The 16503-nt window shown below is 37.3% G+C and overlaps 1 protein-coding gene across 2 annotated transcripts in view; it reads right to left on the bottom strand.

Annotated features, from left to right (window-relative positions):
• Positions 1 to 16503, bottom strand: part of fgf14 (fibroblast growth factor 14) — a 342659-nt gene that overhangs the window by 79040 nt on the left and 247116 nt on the right. For both annotated transcript variants that reach the window (XM_007887030.2, XM_007887031.2), the window contains exons 2-3: positions 15683 to 15793; positions 2903 to 3006 (exon numbers count right to left, since the gene is read on the bottom strand). In XM_007887030.2, the coding sequence (XP_007885221.1) occupies positions 2903 to 3006; positions 15683 to 15793 (215 nt within the window). The remainder of the gene's footprint in view (positions 1 to 2902; positions 3007 to 15682; positions 15794 to 16503) is intronic.

Raw genomic sequence — 16503 nt, 5'->3', positions numbered from 1 at the left:
TTGAGACATCCTCCCAATGTGAAAGGTGCTATATCAAATGCAAGGATTACTATAATTATTATGCTTCTTTAACTGAACTAAATGAAGTTTGTAGTAACAATACAGATTAGCTACAAACTACACATTTGGAAGCTATTTATTGTACTTAAAGAGCTTGGTAGTTTATACTATAAGCGTTCACTGTATTAAGTTACAGTGGTGAAAATTACCATTGGGTGGCAACACACCCTTCCCAGTCTGTTCTTGCATATATACCCATAGGAAAGGACAAGAAAAAAAGACCCAGGAGCCCATTAAAACTCAGATGAATTCCCGTACTCCACTTCCCTCACAATATATATTTACTGACCATTCAGTCCCCTTCTAAAGCATACACAAAACAGAGACCCCCACACCCTCAAAAAAAAAGGCCGATTCGAAAAAGAACAATTTACTTCAAAAGTTGCTCCCCAACTCCTAAAATCAACCAAAGAACATTCCAGGAGAGAGTTAAGCCAGCAACAACATGAGAGCATTGCTTAGTATCCCCTTTGTACTCTTCCACACCTCTATTGTCATCTGTGGCAAGGTGGGGAAGGAAGGAAAGGCAGAAAGGGGACATCCAACCTGGATCCTTCATGACTGCTATATCTTCACTCGTTCTCAAACATACCAAATCATCAAGTCATCAAATCATCTGACTAAGCCATTTTGAGGGCTGAATTTATGTTCCTCCTTCCAGAACAGTGAAGTTCAGTGTGTTCAGCATCAAAGCTGTCCAATCAGATCAGCTGCTTTCAATGGCACCTTAAATATCATTGACTCCTTCTGTGGATCTTCAGTGGCTAAGGACAATCTAGTCTTTTATTGATGTGCTAATGCAAACTGACTGTCAGACAATTGTCAGAGCATCTGATGTCCTTTTAACTTTTAATAATAAGTGCCTTCCAGTTACAATCAGGAAAGCAATGGTTGTTGTTATCAACTCATTTAATCATTAATGAATCACTTCAGCATTTCCGTTTATTTGCGTCAAACTGCATCCCAGGAAGTTTACTGTGGCTAATTTTCTTCCGGTTCTTCTGTTAGTGAAATATACACAGTAGTTTTGGTCAAAATAGAGAGCGGAAGGGTGAGTTTACAAGTATTACATTAAAAGAAGCTGAAAAATTGAATAATAATGTTATCCTTTGTTTTATTTGTTACTTTCCTTTATTCATTTCTCCCCTACCCATGTATCATACTCTATTTTAACTTTTCAACTCACGCTCTACAAGCTGAGATGGTAAGTTCATACAGAAAGCATTTGATAAATGAGCTATTTTGGTAAATGTACTGCAGGGTACTGAGCCATACAGAATAAGAAGGTGATTGGTTCAACATTTGGCATGTGCTGCATTACCTGATTTTACCCAACATGAGGGCAATTGACTGTAGCATCTTTGGGCTGGGGAGAGGTGGCCAAGTTTCCATTCCTGATGGCTTTCCACTGTTCAAATGTGTGATATTGGCTGATGGAAGGTTCGGGATCAGCTGTGATGCCTCTCACAGTCAAGCAGCTTACTGACACTCACTATCTCGGCTCATACATGAAGAATAGACACGAGCAAGGCTCGAAGGACAAATGATAACTGTGAAACCTTACCTCTGCAAGAGTCAGTGCCGTTAGGTGAGCAGAGATATTTTGTGAGAGAAGTTTTAAAAAATGGTACATTGATTCAGAGGCTGTAAACACTAAGTAGATGCAGTCTAACACCTAGCAGGTGGCACTCCAGTACTTAATTTCTGCCAAACCTTGAATTCTATCTGTGACCTTGCAAAGATAACAGTTTGTTTTTCTAAACTTTGCTGCTTCTTGCATTTGCGAGAAATGGAAGTTAAGACTGATGTCTGCATATCAGTGAGTCTGTCAGAGAATATACATCAAGCGCCACTGTAGTGGCAGCATCTCTCGGTTAAATGACATGGGACAATCAATGACATACAGCTGTCGCCAGCGTGTCGCAGACGGATTCAACATGAATCAGGATTAACTAATCTTTTTTAACTCTAAACAGAAATGATGAAAGTTTCTAAAGTGTAACCATAATGGAGTTCGAACTTCCACATTAATAAAAAGCACACTGAACAAAAACAGCTCAAATCAGGATAATGTAGACTAAATTGTGGTATTTCATAACAGAGTTGTTTAACACAAAATTGTAATTGTTACATTTCTAAAACATTCAATATGATGAACAATGCATTATTCAACACAATTCAATGTTTTAAATATGCAATCATTATGCATTTTTAAATGCAAATTAGCCATTGACAACTTTTTCTTTCATTTCAGGTTTTCGCCAACACATTCAAAATGCTTCAAAATTGCACATAAGCAAATCTTGCCAAGCTATCTATATTGCAATTATTATCCTAAGATTATAATTACATCAAACGCACTGTCAACACAATCAATATCATTCAAAACAAGATTTTGGGAAGGTTTTTAGATTAAGGGTAATTGAAGAAACCACATTTAAAATGTAGCAGACTACTTGTAGAAATTCCATCTCAGTCTAGATTTAGTCTATTAATGTAGCATTTTAAGAGTCAAGAATTTGGCAAATTGTTGATTTGAAGCTTGTTTTCTGAAATTCTTAAAATAATGTACAGAAAACCAGCATCAAAATTAAAGACTATTTGTGAATTTGACAAAATCTGGACCTTTTAATGCTATATTAATGGAGTAAATCTACACTGGGGTGGAATTTGATACATACATTCATACATCTGTTTGGATGTCACATGGGTGTATCCATTATAAAGACTCTTATTTTAAGCAATCAACAGAAGATGAACCCTGCAGACTGGATTATTTTTGCCTCCAGTTTCCTACTGCCTTAAAAATGCTACTTGAGTCTGAATAGTTGAGAGTACTTACTGATGTGTAAAGGTATCCTTCACCATTCATGGCCACGTACAACCCTGACTTCACGCCCTGAATGGCAACGACTCTGAGTCCCACTGGCACAAGGTTGAACAATGCTGCAAGTACAAATTGGCACATTAATAAGGTATGTAACAAATACTATAACTGCAAATATGCACAGGGATCAGTGGAAGACATACGGAATAAATGGGGTTCTAATCCATCTTAATATTATTATCCCTCCAGGCCTGTTATTCTTTAATTTACAGACCTTAAATAGCATTGTTCATTTACATAAGAAAGCTCAGAACACAAAAAGAACAATCAGGTCATCAAGCCCACTTATTACAGATCACACAAAATTTACCTTTGCTTTCATTTGAAATAAGAATAGGAAGGCCATGTCTTTAATATATGAGAAGTATGGATAATTAAGCCAGCAGTTAATTTGGCTTAAAGACGACCAGAGCAGAACAAAGGGCGTAGGTTTAAAATTAAAATGTCTTAAATGGTAATAGAAATTGGATTTTTTGAGTCTAAATATTTCTTTGTTTCATTATCCATTATGTTACATTTATTTACATTAAAATCCACCCGCCACTCTGCTTAATTGGTTCAGATCTTTTTGAATACTATTATAGAGTGTCAGACTGGTGCAGTTGTTCGCCCACAAAACACTCCACTTTGCAATATATCCTGTGAAGTGCTTTGGGACATCCTCCTGACATGAAAGATGCTGTACCAAATGCAAGGATTATTATTATTTTGGGGGAACCATCTCTGAGTCAGAAGGTCTTGCCCCATGTCTGGGTGTTGAGCTCATAGTTTAGACTAACACTCCAATGTAAGTGTTGGGGAGGCATTGCTACATTGTGGAGTCCTGTAGCTCAGTGGTTAGAGCGCTCGCTTTGCCATGGTGGGGTGATAAAGTAATCTGAAATCTCCAACAGGGACACTTCTCCTAACCTCAAAACGTGCCTTAATTCTGCAGCCTCTGAATACCTCAAGTCTGGTAAACAGAACTGAAGTTAATGATAAACATGACATTATGAATAATATTTTTGTCTGCGGCTCAGTAAATCAGTAGATGTGTGATCTACTGGAGTCCTGTAGCTCAGTGGTGAGAGCATTCGCTTTGCAAGCGAGAGACCTGAGTTCAATTCCAGGCAGGTCAGGGCGAAACCTTGGGCAAGTTTCCTTACTCCACACACCTAATAATAATCTCTCCAAAACCAAAAACAATAATAAAAAATTGGTCATTTTCAATCTACCACTGTTTGTGGGACATTGCTGTGCGCAATTGGCTGCCGCGTTCGCCCACAAATATACAGTCAATTCACTTTACAGTGTGTTCTGTGAAGCGCTTTGGGACGTCCTCCCGACCTGAAAAGCGCTGTATCAAATGCAAGGATTATTATTATTGCATTGTTAAAGATGCCATTCATAGGTGGATGTTAAAAATCTCATGACAATATTCGAAAAGAGAGGGGCCTTTCTACCAGTGTCCTAGCCAATAACTGGCAAGATGAAATAAGTATTTACTTCATAGCTGTTTGTGGGACATTGTTGTGCACAAATTGGCTCACAGGTATTACCACAAGATACTAATCACCGCACTTTGTAGTAAATTCTGTCACACTCTGAGATGTTTCAGCAATGTAATAAGGCATTATATTGAATACAAGGATTGTTGTACTATATTCCTGCCCATAGAGAAAGATGCTAAGCTCCAAGCAATTTTAAACAGTATAAATTGCAGAGACTCCATAACCTTGTGGAACTCTACTGGTTGCTTGCCCTAGATGCGTTTTTTTTTCCATTGTCATCACCTTCAGCTTCTTATTGCAAACCAGTTCCAATCCAACTATCACATTTGTCATTAATCCCATTGGCTTTAATATTCTCTAGAAATAATTTTATCCCGGTACTGTGTATTCTTTTTTCAGTTATTTCCTTAAAGAATTCCAGTAGATTCCTTGATACTCGTCTTATAACATTGGTGCTCTTTAAATGAGCATTTAGAATAATCTTCATAAAGATTCTAAACATTTCCCCACTGCAGATGTTTGGCTTTTCCTTTCTAAATCCAGGATCATGTCTTATTCCTTTTATGAATCACTGGTTAGCTATCCTTCAGTTTACGGATATGGATCTGGAGTTTATAGAGGCTTTAAAAATATTGAAATATTAAAATATTATAGAGCTACATACATTTTCTCTCTCTGAACATTAAACATATCTCACCTGACAGGTTTTCTTAAAGGCATTTAATTCACAGAATTTCTTCATATCATAGGTTGTACTGATACTGAAACAATGGCAAGTTGGACTATGATAGTGTGAACTTATAATGAGAAAAATTGCAGCGGGCCACATTGTTATGATCAGTAGATTTATCGACCAGAGTAGAATGGGCAGAAAATTGGAGGAAATGAGAGAGCAATTAAGCCCCTAAAAATATTAGCTTAGTCTAATCTATTTCCACTCAAATTGCCTTATGGATATTATGGTGTACTCAGTCTGGCCCAGTTGTCATCAGGGGGTATGTGACTTGTGATGTGATAATTATCACCTAATTCTCTTCCCCATAGAAATGATGGCATCAGCTTCCAACACATGCTTCACTGAGATCTACTGAGATTCCTGAACAAAACAAATGGATCTGGAATTTGACCACAATCTTCAATTCTAAAAAAGCATGCATAAATTAGTTAAGACATCTACCATCTTCTGATCTATAATATTTCTTCCTAACTTATCCAACAGAGGATCTTAGGTCTTTAACAAGTTTTCCACTGATAACATATATAACATAGATAAAAATCTCTTTGAATCTAACTTGCTGCTGTTTGCAATCTGCCTTTCTATTGCCCTCTTACTCCCTCCAATAAACCTTTTATTTAACTTCAACCAGGAGTACTCACTGCTTTTTATTTTCTTATATTGTTTTGGCATTTAGGTTAGTTTTGACCTCCTTATCAAGCTATTTTGGTGTTCCTCTTCTTGCCATGGTTCTTATTTTCCTGAGAGGAATACATTTTCTTCCCGTATAGCATCAGTAGTGATTCTCCAATAAATTCTCCAGTAAATTTAATGAACGTGCGGTCCGAAATTCCATCTCATCTTAGCCTTTAAGATTATTTTGTCTTAAAGGTTTAAGATCACAAAGAATTGTGAAAATTCTGTAGTTCGTCTTAATTTGAAAGCTGGTTCTTTTTAAAACAAATGGAAATCCAACTTCTGAATCAAGACTGAATTTAAGAATATTCCACAATTCTGAAATATCTTAAATTTGTCTGGCGTTCTTCACCTTGGATACAAGGGGCACAAATGGTGACATGAAAATGATCATGTTATAGAAAATTGTATGGTGTGTCCCCCACCCACTGAATTTAACATAATGGTTGCATGTGACTGCTATTTGATTTGTCTATCCACAGAAGTTCCTGGCATGCTAACTAAACTACGTATTTTTGTTGAGTTAAGCAGGTAACCTGGGAATCGTCACTCTGTAAATTGGTAACTCAATGCTTCTCGCAATCTCTGTGATTAAGTTGGGAGGGGAAGTGGGACAATCATCAACATGACAAAAGCTTCTTTTAAGATTTGAAATTTTCACCCCAACATCAGATCCAACTGTATAAATATATGACTGGTTCAATGATTTCACACAATGATTTCAAATCATAAATATAATTTTGTATTATGGAGTTTATCATTATCTGAAATCAAAAGCATTATTAACTTAAAGTGAAAATAAAATTTTTCAGGCATTTGCTTGACATTTCTGTCTCAGAAAAGGGACAAGATGGCTATGGCATTGGGTAACGGTCCTCCATGACGTTATTCCATAAACCGCTTACCTTATTTACAGTGAAGCTAAATTGTTGATCGTAATATGGCTGAAATAAACTAGTAATGGATTCCTGGAAGTAAAAGTAACACCTATGAATACTGATAATCTGAAGTAAGTACAGAAATACTGGAGAATCAATCAGCAATCAGATCAATCAGCATCTGAAAAAGAATAATAGGTTAACGTTTCAGGTACGATTCTTCAGCAGAACAATTCAAAGGAAGGTTGACATCTCCAAATGTTATCCTTTTTTTTCTCTTTCAGATGCTGATTGACTTTCTATGAATTTCCACCATCCCTGGCTTCATCTTAGTAAAGGATTTCAAGTGATACTGTTACCCACTCATTTGACGGGCTTCAACAACAATACCAACTTGCATTTATATAGTGCCCTTCACACTGGGCAGTAAAGTCTAAAGTGTTCAATGCAATTTGAAAAGATATATATTGATGCGTCAGCCTTTATTTTAAGCAAAAGCATTCTCTTCCTGTCAACAAGATGGAGAAATAAAAATTGGAACATTGGTGTGTGATTGATGACCTCTGATTGACTGCTGGTGTAGTCAGGCATGCTTGATAGGTGATGTATGATTCTATTACATGTCATTTCACTGCAGCAAAAAGATTACTAACCAAGCTAAGAGTAATCCTTCTTCTCTGAATGAAGGTCTCTGATCTACTCACATCAGGGTTGGCACAGTCCATTCTTAGAATCCATAGCTACATCTTAAAACATAGGGTATGATTGTCCCAAAACCTTCTGGCAAGATGCCTTCAGATAAGATGGCTGGCCATCTCGCAACACCTTACTCTCATATCAATCAATTAGCCAATCAACAACTTCTTTTCAAACCAGGGCCGGACATCTACAAATTAGGGAGCCATATTGCAAAGAATGAAAGTCGTTGGGTTGTATAAATGTCTTAAGGCAAAAATGCAATATTTTGAGAAATGCAATACTTCAAAATGGTAAAGTCTAAAGTGTTCAAAAGGACAAATTGATTTACCAAAGGGACTATTAAAATATGCATATATCAGACTAAGAAGATGTTTTGCAGCATATAAAAATGGGTGTAATAATGCAACTAGAGACATTTTTCTCAAGTACAGTATGTCTTTTTCTTAGCATTTTAGAACATCCAATTGTTGGAAAATTCTTAAATACAGTCGTAATTTTGAAGCTATTTTCTGTAGGTTCTTTTGAACCAGCTTCAAAATTAAGACTGAATTTAAGACTTGTCAAAAAATGTTGAAGTGCTAAGAAAACAAGTCTGTCCAAACTCAAGTGGAATTTCTCTCTCCTTGGAATCAATATGCCTGAGGCACTAATTTTGATGCTTTGCTTCAGCCCTACTGCCATGATAACGTTTAATTCATAAATTCAAAGAAAACGCACTTTGGATAAAAAAAGATTGTTTTTTAAAATGAACTTGATCAATATTCTTGGATTTAAGTTTAGAAGTACCTTGTTGTTCAACTCAAGAAACAATAGAGATCCACAGATCCAGAGGCTGGTAAATGTATTGACCTTGAGTTTATGATAAGAAATTAATATGAGTTTATGATAGGAAAGTTTCATTATAATACAGTACTAGGTGTTGAGAATATGTGACATGGTGAGATGTAAGCCTCATTTTGGGACTGGAGGATATGTATTAACCATGCTCAGCATGTACAGCTTCTGCAGCTAAGAACTGCGTCTGCCAGTTATGCAGGAGGTACGGAGCATGATAAAGAAGCACTTATTTGATTCACTGAGTTTTATTCTTCATTAATTTTTAGCAGCATAAAGAGGGTTAGATCTAAAGTACCAACCTGCAGTAGAAGTTAGGTGAAATTGAGAACTGTAGGTGCCAACTTTTATGAAAATCCCATAACAGAGAGCATTTTTTTATAAAGATGAACCCCACCACTGGCTGCCTAATAACTGCAGTGGATTATACTTAGAATTATTTATTCTTCAATTCAAAAATTGAAACTGGGGAACATCAATGTGAAATGCACTGCATAGACATAAATTATGCAGTTCACGGAAGATCTCAGGTCAGTTTACATTATAATTGTATAATAATCCTTATATTTGATATAGCACCTTATCACTCCTTTGAGGCATCTCAAAGTGAATTGACTGTGTGTTTTGTGGGTGAAACACAGCAGCCAATTGTGCACATTGAGATGATATCAGATATCAGGGTGGACTGTGCACCACAGGTATTCATCGTTTAGTCGCCACATTTCATTTACAAATAAAAAGATGTTCCTAAATTAAAATAGGTTTCCACATCGGTGAGAAACTTCATGCAGCTTCTACCCCTGCTGAAATGGTAGCTTTTCAATAATTGTATGTGGGCTTTTTTATTTCAGTTCTTGAATACGAGTCGATTATATTTGGATATAACTATTTAAAGAAGCTCACATACACTTAGCTGATGATAATTAAATTATCAAACAGAAGATCTCTGCTATGGTTCCTCTGGATGAAAAGTTTATCCAGTGAGAACATTATTTGTATTAGAGCAATGCTTAATAAAAGTTCCATATTCAATGTTACTGTGCTAAAACTAAAATGTAAATATATGTTAAATATTCAATTAATTTTTTGCCTGTTTAATGGTTCTAATGGATTAACAGAAAGAGCCTTGAGATAATAACTGCACATAATAGTTGTGTCAGCTTGGCTCACTGGTAGCACTCTTGCCTCTGAGTTGGAAGGTTCTGGGTTCAAATTCCACAACAGGACTTAAACTTGTAGTCTAAGATGACAGTCCAATTCAGTGCTGTGGGGGGATGCTTTTTATTGTCAGAGGTGCCGTCTTTCGGATCAGACATTAAACAGAGGTCCCATCTACCTGGTAGGTGGAATTTAAAGATCCCATGGCACTATTCGAAAAGAGAAGGGAATTTCTCACTTCCGATACCCTGGAAAACAATCCCCCCAAATAAAATTGGTCATTCATTTCATGGCTGTTTGTGGGACATTGATGTGCACAATTGTGCTCTTGTGTTATCTACAAATACACTGTCACTCCTTTCACAGTAAATATGAAGCAATTTGAGACATCCTTCCAATGATTAATATTAATATTATCAGCACAAAAGTGGAAGGAGTTCTCAGTGTTCTGCTGACATCGTAGCTCATTAGGAATAACATAGTGACAATAGGACAAAGATGAAATGTGACTTTTTGGCACGGTTATGCTTCCATTCTATATCTAGAGTTCCTTTGTATTGCATTACCCTGAATCAGAAGCCATCCCTGAAAAGTTGACAAACATCATTGGCATATCTAACAATGATAACTTTATGTGCAATTCAATTGTCCATATTGGAAAATTCATATTTAAATAGTTTTTAAAATATTTTATAGGGTTCGATATATTTTATTTGTACTTTTTCATAGTAATGTAACGTGATGGTAATGAGAAGTCCACGGCTGTCCAACCACAATAATGCTTTGCCTCTGGATTATTTCTAGCAATAAGGGAGAGTACAGAAATGATTGAGTTTTTTTTTAGATTTTGTTAAAATCAATATAATATTAGGTAATGGTTGAAGGAAATAACACTTTTTAATCTAGAATATAGGTCTCTATACTGATATAGTGACATCACAAAATAAGGAATTATTGCAAAGAATAAAGAGGTATTGTATCCAATAACAACAACAACAACTTGGATTTATATAGTGACCTCCACGCCGGACGGCATCTCAGAGTGCTTTATAGTTTCGGAACCCGGGACCGAGCCACGGGGAGGGGTGGGAAGGTGACCAAAGGCACGGTCGAAAAGAAAGGTCTTCAGCAGAGACCTGAAAATGGGAAGGGAGGGAGCAAGACGAAGGGAGTGAGGAAGACAGTTCCAGAGCCTCGGGGCATAGTGGCTGAAGGCACGGCCGCCGAGGGTGGAGCGGAGGACTCGGTGACAAGGAGGAGGCCAGACCCGGAGGAACGAAGGCAACGCGTGCTGTTTTGAGGAGAGAGGAGGTCAGAGAGGTAGGGGGGTGCAGAGGAGTGCAGGGACTTGAATACGAGGGTGAGAATCTTGAAGTCGATCCTCTCTGGAATAGGCAGCCTGTGCAGTCTGGCAAGGACTGGGGTGATCGGGGAGCGGAGTTTAACAACAAAATTACATCTGTATAGCGCTTTTCAAGTTGGGAGATCGTCCCAAGGCGCTAGACAATCAGTGTTTCGGACATTTACATTTACAGGTTATGGAGAAAGCGTGTGAGCCAGATGAAATGGAGGGAGGAGGCCGGATGAAAGCAGCCCGCAGGCTGTCAGCTTCAAGGTGAAGAGAAATCAGATGGAATTATTTTACATGAAACATAATTAACTTGGAGGATAAGTTACCAATTTGATATATTTCTGGTGAGAAATAGGATTTAAGACATAGTGAGAAGTTAGACCGTGAGGTCCCTCCAACACACCTGGGCTTATTGTTTTCCTTCATATTTTAAAAAATTATATTCCCTCCCCAATATATATCTTCTGAGAATTAGCAGGAGATCTGTTCCCATGCCTCATCAATGGTCCTCTTTAGCCAATAAACTGTAAGAGAAAACCACAGTGATTTTCCCAATAGAGAAACAGCTACCCTCCTTTTAATGCCTCTTCCAACAGCCTCTGTGAGAAAGTCACAATGTAGGAATCATAAAGATAACATCAGCTTCCTGCCACTCCTTTGTGTATCATTGTATCAGTAAATCAATGTACTGCACAAATAGGCTTAATAATACTTGTCAATACTAAGTATTATTAATACGAAACATGAATCTTTTAATGTTCCATGAGATAGGATCTGAATTTCACTGTTTTTTTAATAACATAAGATCCAGTTTGGAAGCCTCAAAGCAGTAAAACGTGCATAAGTAGAGACTTTACTGATTGACAGTAACTGGCACAGGTTTCCCCAGTCAATTAAAGGGAATTCCTACCCTTGGTAAATTAAGAAAATGGTTTCCATTGTCATGGTAATTACAATTAAATTGAATCTTCTGTTTCTGGTCCAAGTTTCTCTCTGTAGCAGCACACTATTGTATTCAAGTATTTTATTTAAACTTTGATTAATAATCCTGATAACTGCACCTCTGTTGCACCATTTATGCAATTGAAGCATTTCTAAGCACTTTGAATTTCCCTTTTATAAGTAAAATTTGAGATGTCACGAAAAGGCGCTATATCAAATGCAAGGATTATTATTATATAAAGTTACCCTATTTACCAGAAGGATGGAGAAAAGCATGTTTACCATTATGACTAGATTGAGAGCCCGTTTCACCTCTAGTTATATAGTTGTGGATTTGAGCATTCTATTTTAGCTCATAATAAGATCTTTCTGACCTTCATTTTCTTTGTTACTGATTGTAGCATTACATTCATATACTTTAAAGTAACTCATTTAAAGCTTCTCAACATAAGGTGCTATATCAAAAGCATCTCATTATGATAGCTCCTAAAACATTATTTATGATAGCTGCTCTTGCTCTAAAATGTGAGGAAGGAAAAAATAAAGGAAATAAATCCACATGACAATATTTGCACTGTTAAGTGTTGATAAATCTACTTGATTGCCAGCTGGCATGGAAGCAGGAAGTTGAGGAAAAACACAGACAAAACTGGAGGTGCAAGTCTAGAAGCTGTGAAAGGGCTGACAAAGCTGGCTCAGACAGTAGGTTTCTGGAAAAACCACGTAAAATAATAATAATAATCCTTGCATCATGTTGTTGAGATGTCTCAAAGTGCTTCACAGAATATACTGTAAAGTGAATTCACTGTTTTGTGGGCGAAAAGTATTGAACACCGCTTCTCTCTGGTAAATCAAGCAGCCATTTTGCACTGATGCATTGAGTCCATTAAGCCTCTGTGTTAGTTTTCATCAAGTTAATGTGGGGATTCATGTGGTTCATGCCGGAATGATCTGCCTTTGAAACATCCTGTAAATCAGTTGTAATATTTATCAAATGGATAGTGACATCTAGTGGCAGACCTTAGGCACTGCATCAGTCTTCATTTATATTACTGTATATTGGCTGGCCGGCCAATTTGGACAATACTGACCTTTTCTCTAGTGTCAGATTATGACGCAAACTATTCCCTAGATATTTAGCTGAATGGCTGAATCTAATGCATCTTCTCAAACCTATTAGTCAAAATAGGCACTGACAGCTAAAAGTGTGTAAGTGCCCATTTCCTGATTCAGATATCCCTTACCTTGTTCAGGGCCAAAACCCTGACACAGATAAGAAGAGCAACAAATGGTATTCTATTGTCAGAATCCTGAGTCGTTACACACACTTATACGTAATTAGTCTCATAAGGCATAAAATAACTTACCACAATGGAAAATGAGATTTTAAGGCACGTAAGGTTCATAGAATCATAAAATCATAGAATATTACAGCACATTAAGTCCATTAAGTCTGCACTGGTATTCTTCTTTGCATGAATCACACAATTTAACTTTAGTCCTTCACTTCTTCCCCATTCTTTTACTATTTAGTAGAACTGAACATTTTTTTTGAGGAAGAGAATAGAAAAAGAATTTGGGGATTGTTGAAATGTCTAAAAAACATGTACATTGTTCATAGCTTATTTGTTTGAACAGCTATTGTGTCAGCCTGTCTCAGTTGCTAGCAATCTCAGCTCTGAGTCAGAAGGTTGTGGGTTTAAGCCCCAGGTCAGGAGCTGGAATTTATGTTGTCCAAGATGACACTCCAATGCAGTCTGGGGATATGCTCTGCAATGTCGAAGGTGCCGATATGCAGATGAAATGCTAAACCAAAGCCCATTCTGCTTGTTCAGGTGGATGTTAAAGATGGCAATATTTGAAAGGAGAAGGGAGTTTCTCCCAGTGTCTTGGCCACCAAACCCCAAATAAAATTCATTTTGTGGCTGTTTGTGGGACACTGCTGTGCACAAATTGCCTGCAACGTTTGCCCACAAAGCACACAGTCACTGTACTTCACAGTATATCCTGTGAAGTGTTTTGGGACATCTTTTTGACATGAAAAGCACTATACCAAATGTAATAATTATGATTATTAGTCAAGCAGACCTGACAAAGCCTGCAAGTAAACCAGATTGCATTTGATCTTGCCATCTTCTGGACTTTAGGTCAAGAGTATTACCATGTGATCTATCAACTGTCACATTACAGTTTGCTGTGAACCTGCAATTGAACTCAAGAGATGTGATCAGATTGTGTATGAAATTTATTCTCTGCCTGTTGGAAAATGCAATGGAATGGAAAATTTGTGGAAGACAGGAGTGGAATTTCCCATTGGGAAAATAGCCTAGCATTAATCTGTCATGTGTTTCACTCAGTCCCCAATTACAGTACAAATAATAGGAATGTGCCCCCGGAGTTGGGAAAAGGAAAAAGTCAATCACTGACAGGGAAGAGGTCAAAAAAACAGACTACCCTCCTTCTAGATTGTCTGCTTTCTGAAGAATCATGTCACATATGATTCGAGCTAATGGGTATTCGGGTTTAATGATGAAGAAAATATTGAAGTTAAGAAAATATTTTTCAGGCAACTCCCTGGAGACGTCAGCAGCCATATTTTGTGATGGCTATTTGGTGTCAAATTGCCTGCTTAGCACAGCAGGCTCTGTGTCAGAATCCTGTAGACACCACTCTGTAGGAAATATATCAGGATAAAATGTCGAGTTCACTGTTTTTCTCTTCTGTGTACTCTTATCAGACAGTGCAGGAAGATTCACAATTCAGTGCATACCAGAGGTTAGTCATGAAGTGTGAAAAGCAAATAAAGAGCTTTATTATTGGCTGTTCACTGTTTTACTAAATTATATATCTTAAATTTTGAAGTCATAAGTTACATCATAAAAGGATCATGTCAGCACTTTACTTTATGGAGGATCAAAAAGACCTCGCAATCCAGTGGAACATTCTGAAATACTCTTGATAATCCTTTCATATCTTATATATAGAATTCACCCAAGAGTTATATACGTAAAGACTGATTATGATTAACCACAGGATAATGCAGTAATTGGGATATTTCAGAATCTACCAACTGTAATAACCTGAACACTACCATTGATGGATATTTCAGCTGCATAATGTAATGTTATTGGCTGAGCAGAAAACAGTACAGTTATGATAGTCAGGGAGGGGCTAAAATAATAATTATTGCATTTGGTACAGCACCTTTCATATGAGGAGGACGTCTCAAAGCGCTTCACAGAATTTACTGTAATTTACCCTAAAGTGTAGTGACTGTGTATTCTGCTGCTGAACATGGCAGCTACGTTGTGCTCAGCATTGTCGCAGCAACAGCCATGAAGTGAACGACCAATGTTATCTGGGGGATTCTTGCTCAGTAAACCATGAGGAACTCCCTTCTCTTTTCAAGTAGTGCTTTAATGTCCACCTTAACAGGCAGAGAGAGAACCCCAGTATAATGTCTCATCTGAAAGACAACACAACCCTACCCCCCAACATTGCATCAGAATGTCAACCTAGACTATATGAGTTCAATGTTCTGGTGTTGGGCTTGCACCCATAACCTTCTGACTCTAACATTGAAGACATCAAAGGACTTTACAGGTAATAACTGTCAAAGGTAATGACAGTGTATTTGTAGGCAAACACAAATACTCTTGATAATCACAACAACTAATTTGAAACGGTCCCAGCAACAGCCATTAAACACACACACAAGATCATAAGACCAGTTTGGATGAAGAAGCTCCTTTCGGGCCATCTGATCTCCTTTCGGCCAATCGAATCTCCTCATCCTTTCAGAATATCCTACCCATCATCTTCCAACCACAGCATCACGTTTTTTAAAAAAATAATTCTAGTTTTCTCAACCACCACTCCCTTTCCTATCTTTCCAACAAAGGAGGTTCCATAGAGAGGTGGGCTTAATGATCAGCGTAAACTGCAAAAGAAACTTGTAAGATCAGCACTTACTGGAATTGGTGCTGTCATCCTTGGTTCCATCAACAGCTCCATCGGGGTGCATTTGCAAGTAGAACCCTTGCCTGCAATATAACCTGGTCACTATACCCTTCAGCTGGGGATCTGAAAAACAATTGAAAATTCCCTTTAGTTTTCATAAGTTAAACAAATGAATTCTGTTTTAAGTTCTATTTAAATAGGATCAGTCAATGCATCAATCCTTTCTCCACAGACATCCAGAAGGGGGGAGGTGAAGGACCAAAGGAAATAAGATCAGGGCATATGCTAGAATGAAATTCAGAAACTTTGCCTGAACAACAAAATGTTGAGTCTGTTGGATCTCAACAAATCATAGAATTTTATAGCATAAAAACAGTTCATTCAGTCAATCACTGACGTTTTCCTCCAAATCCACCCAATCTAAACCCATTCTTCTCCTAAATTTCTCGCTTATTGTTCCGTGAAAGAGATCGCCATATAATGTGTTCCTGTCTGTTAGTCACGCATCTAAGCAATTTGTAACTTTGGGTAATTCACTGTCAATTGTCAGTGAAGTAAAGATAGTAATTACCAGGCTAGAAGAGTAATAATTGCTAAAATCTGAGGTATCTAAATGCAATCGTGTTCTGCTGGATGGTATCCAACTGCAATTCCAAGCAGAAGACAATTGACAAACTATATTTACATTTTACTTGCAACAGAAGCATCAAATAAATGGAATTCTTTTAGATCATCTTTTGAATCATTTGATGGTATCATTTCTAAAACATTGTGTAAACCGGTCAGAGTAAATAAAGACGTTTTTTAATTAAAATTTAAGATGAGAAACTCTT

This window comes from Callorhinchus milii, unplaced genomic scaffold (assembly GCF_018977255.1).
Source record: "Callorhinchus milii isolate IMCB2004 unplaced genomic scaffold, IMCB_Cmil_1.0 Scaffold4, whole genome shotgun sequence".
NCBI classification, from domain to species: Eukaryota; Metazoa; Chordata; class Chondrichthyes; order Chimaeriformes; family Callorhinchidae; genus Callorhinchus; species Callorhinchus milii.
This window is presented reverse-complemented; position numbering and strand designations above follow the sequence as displayed.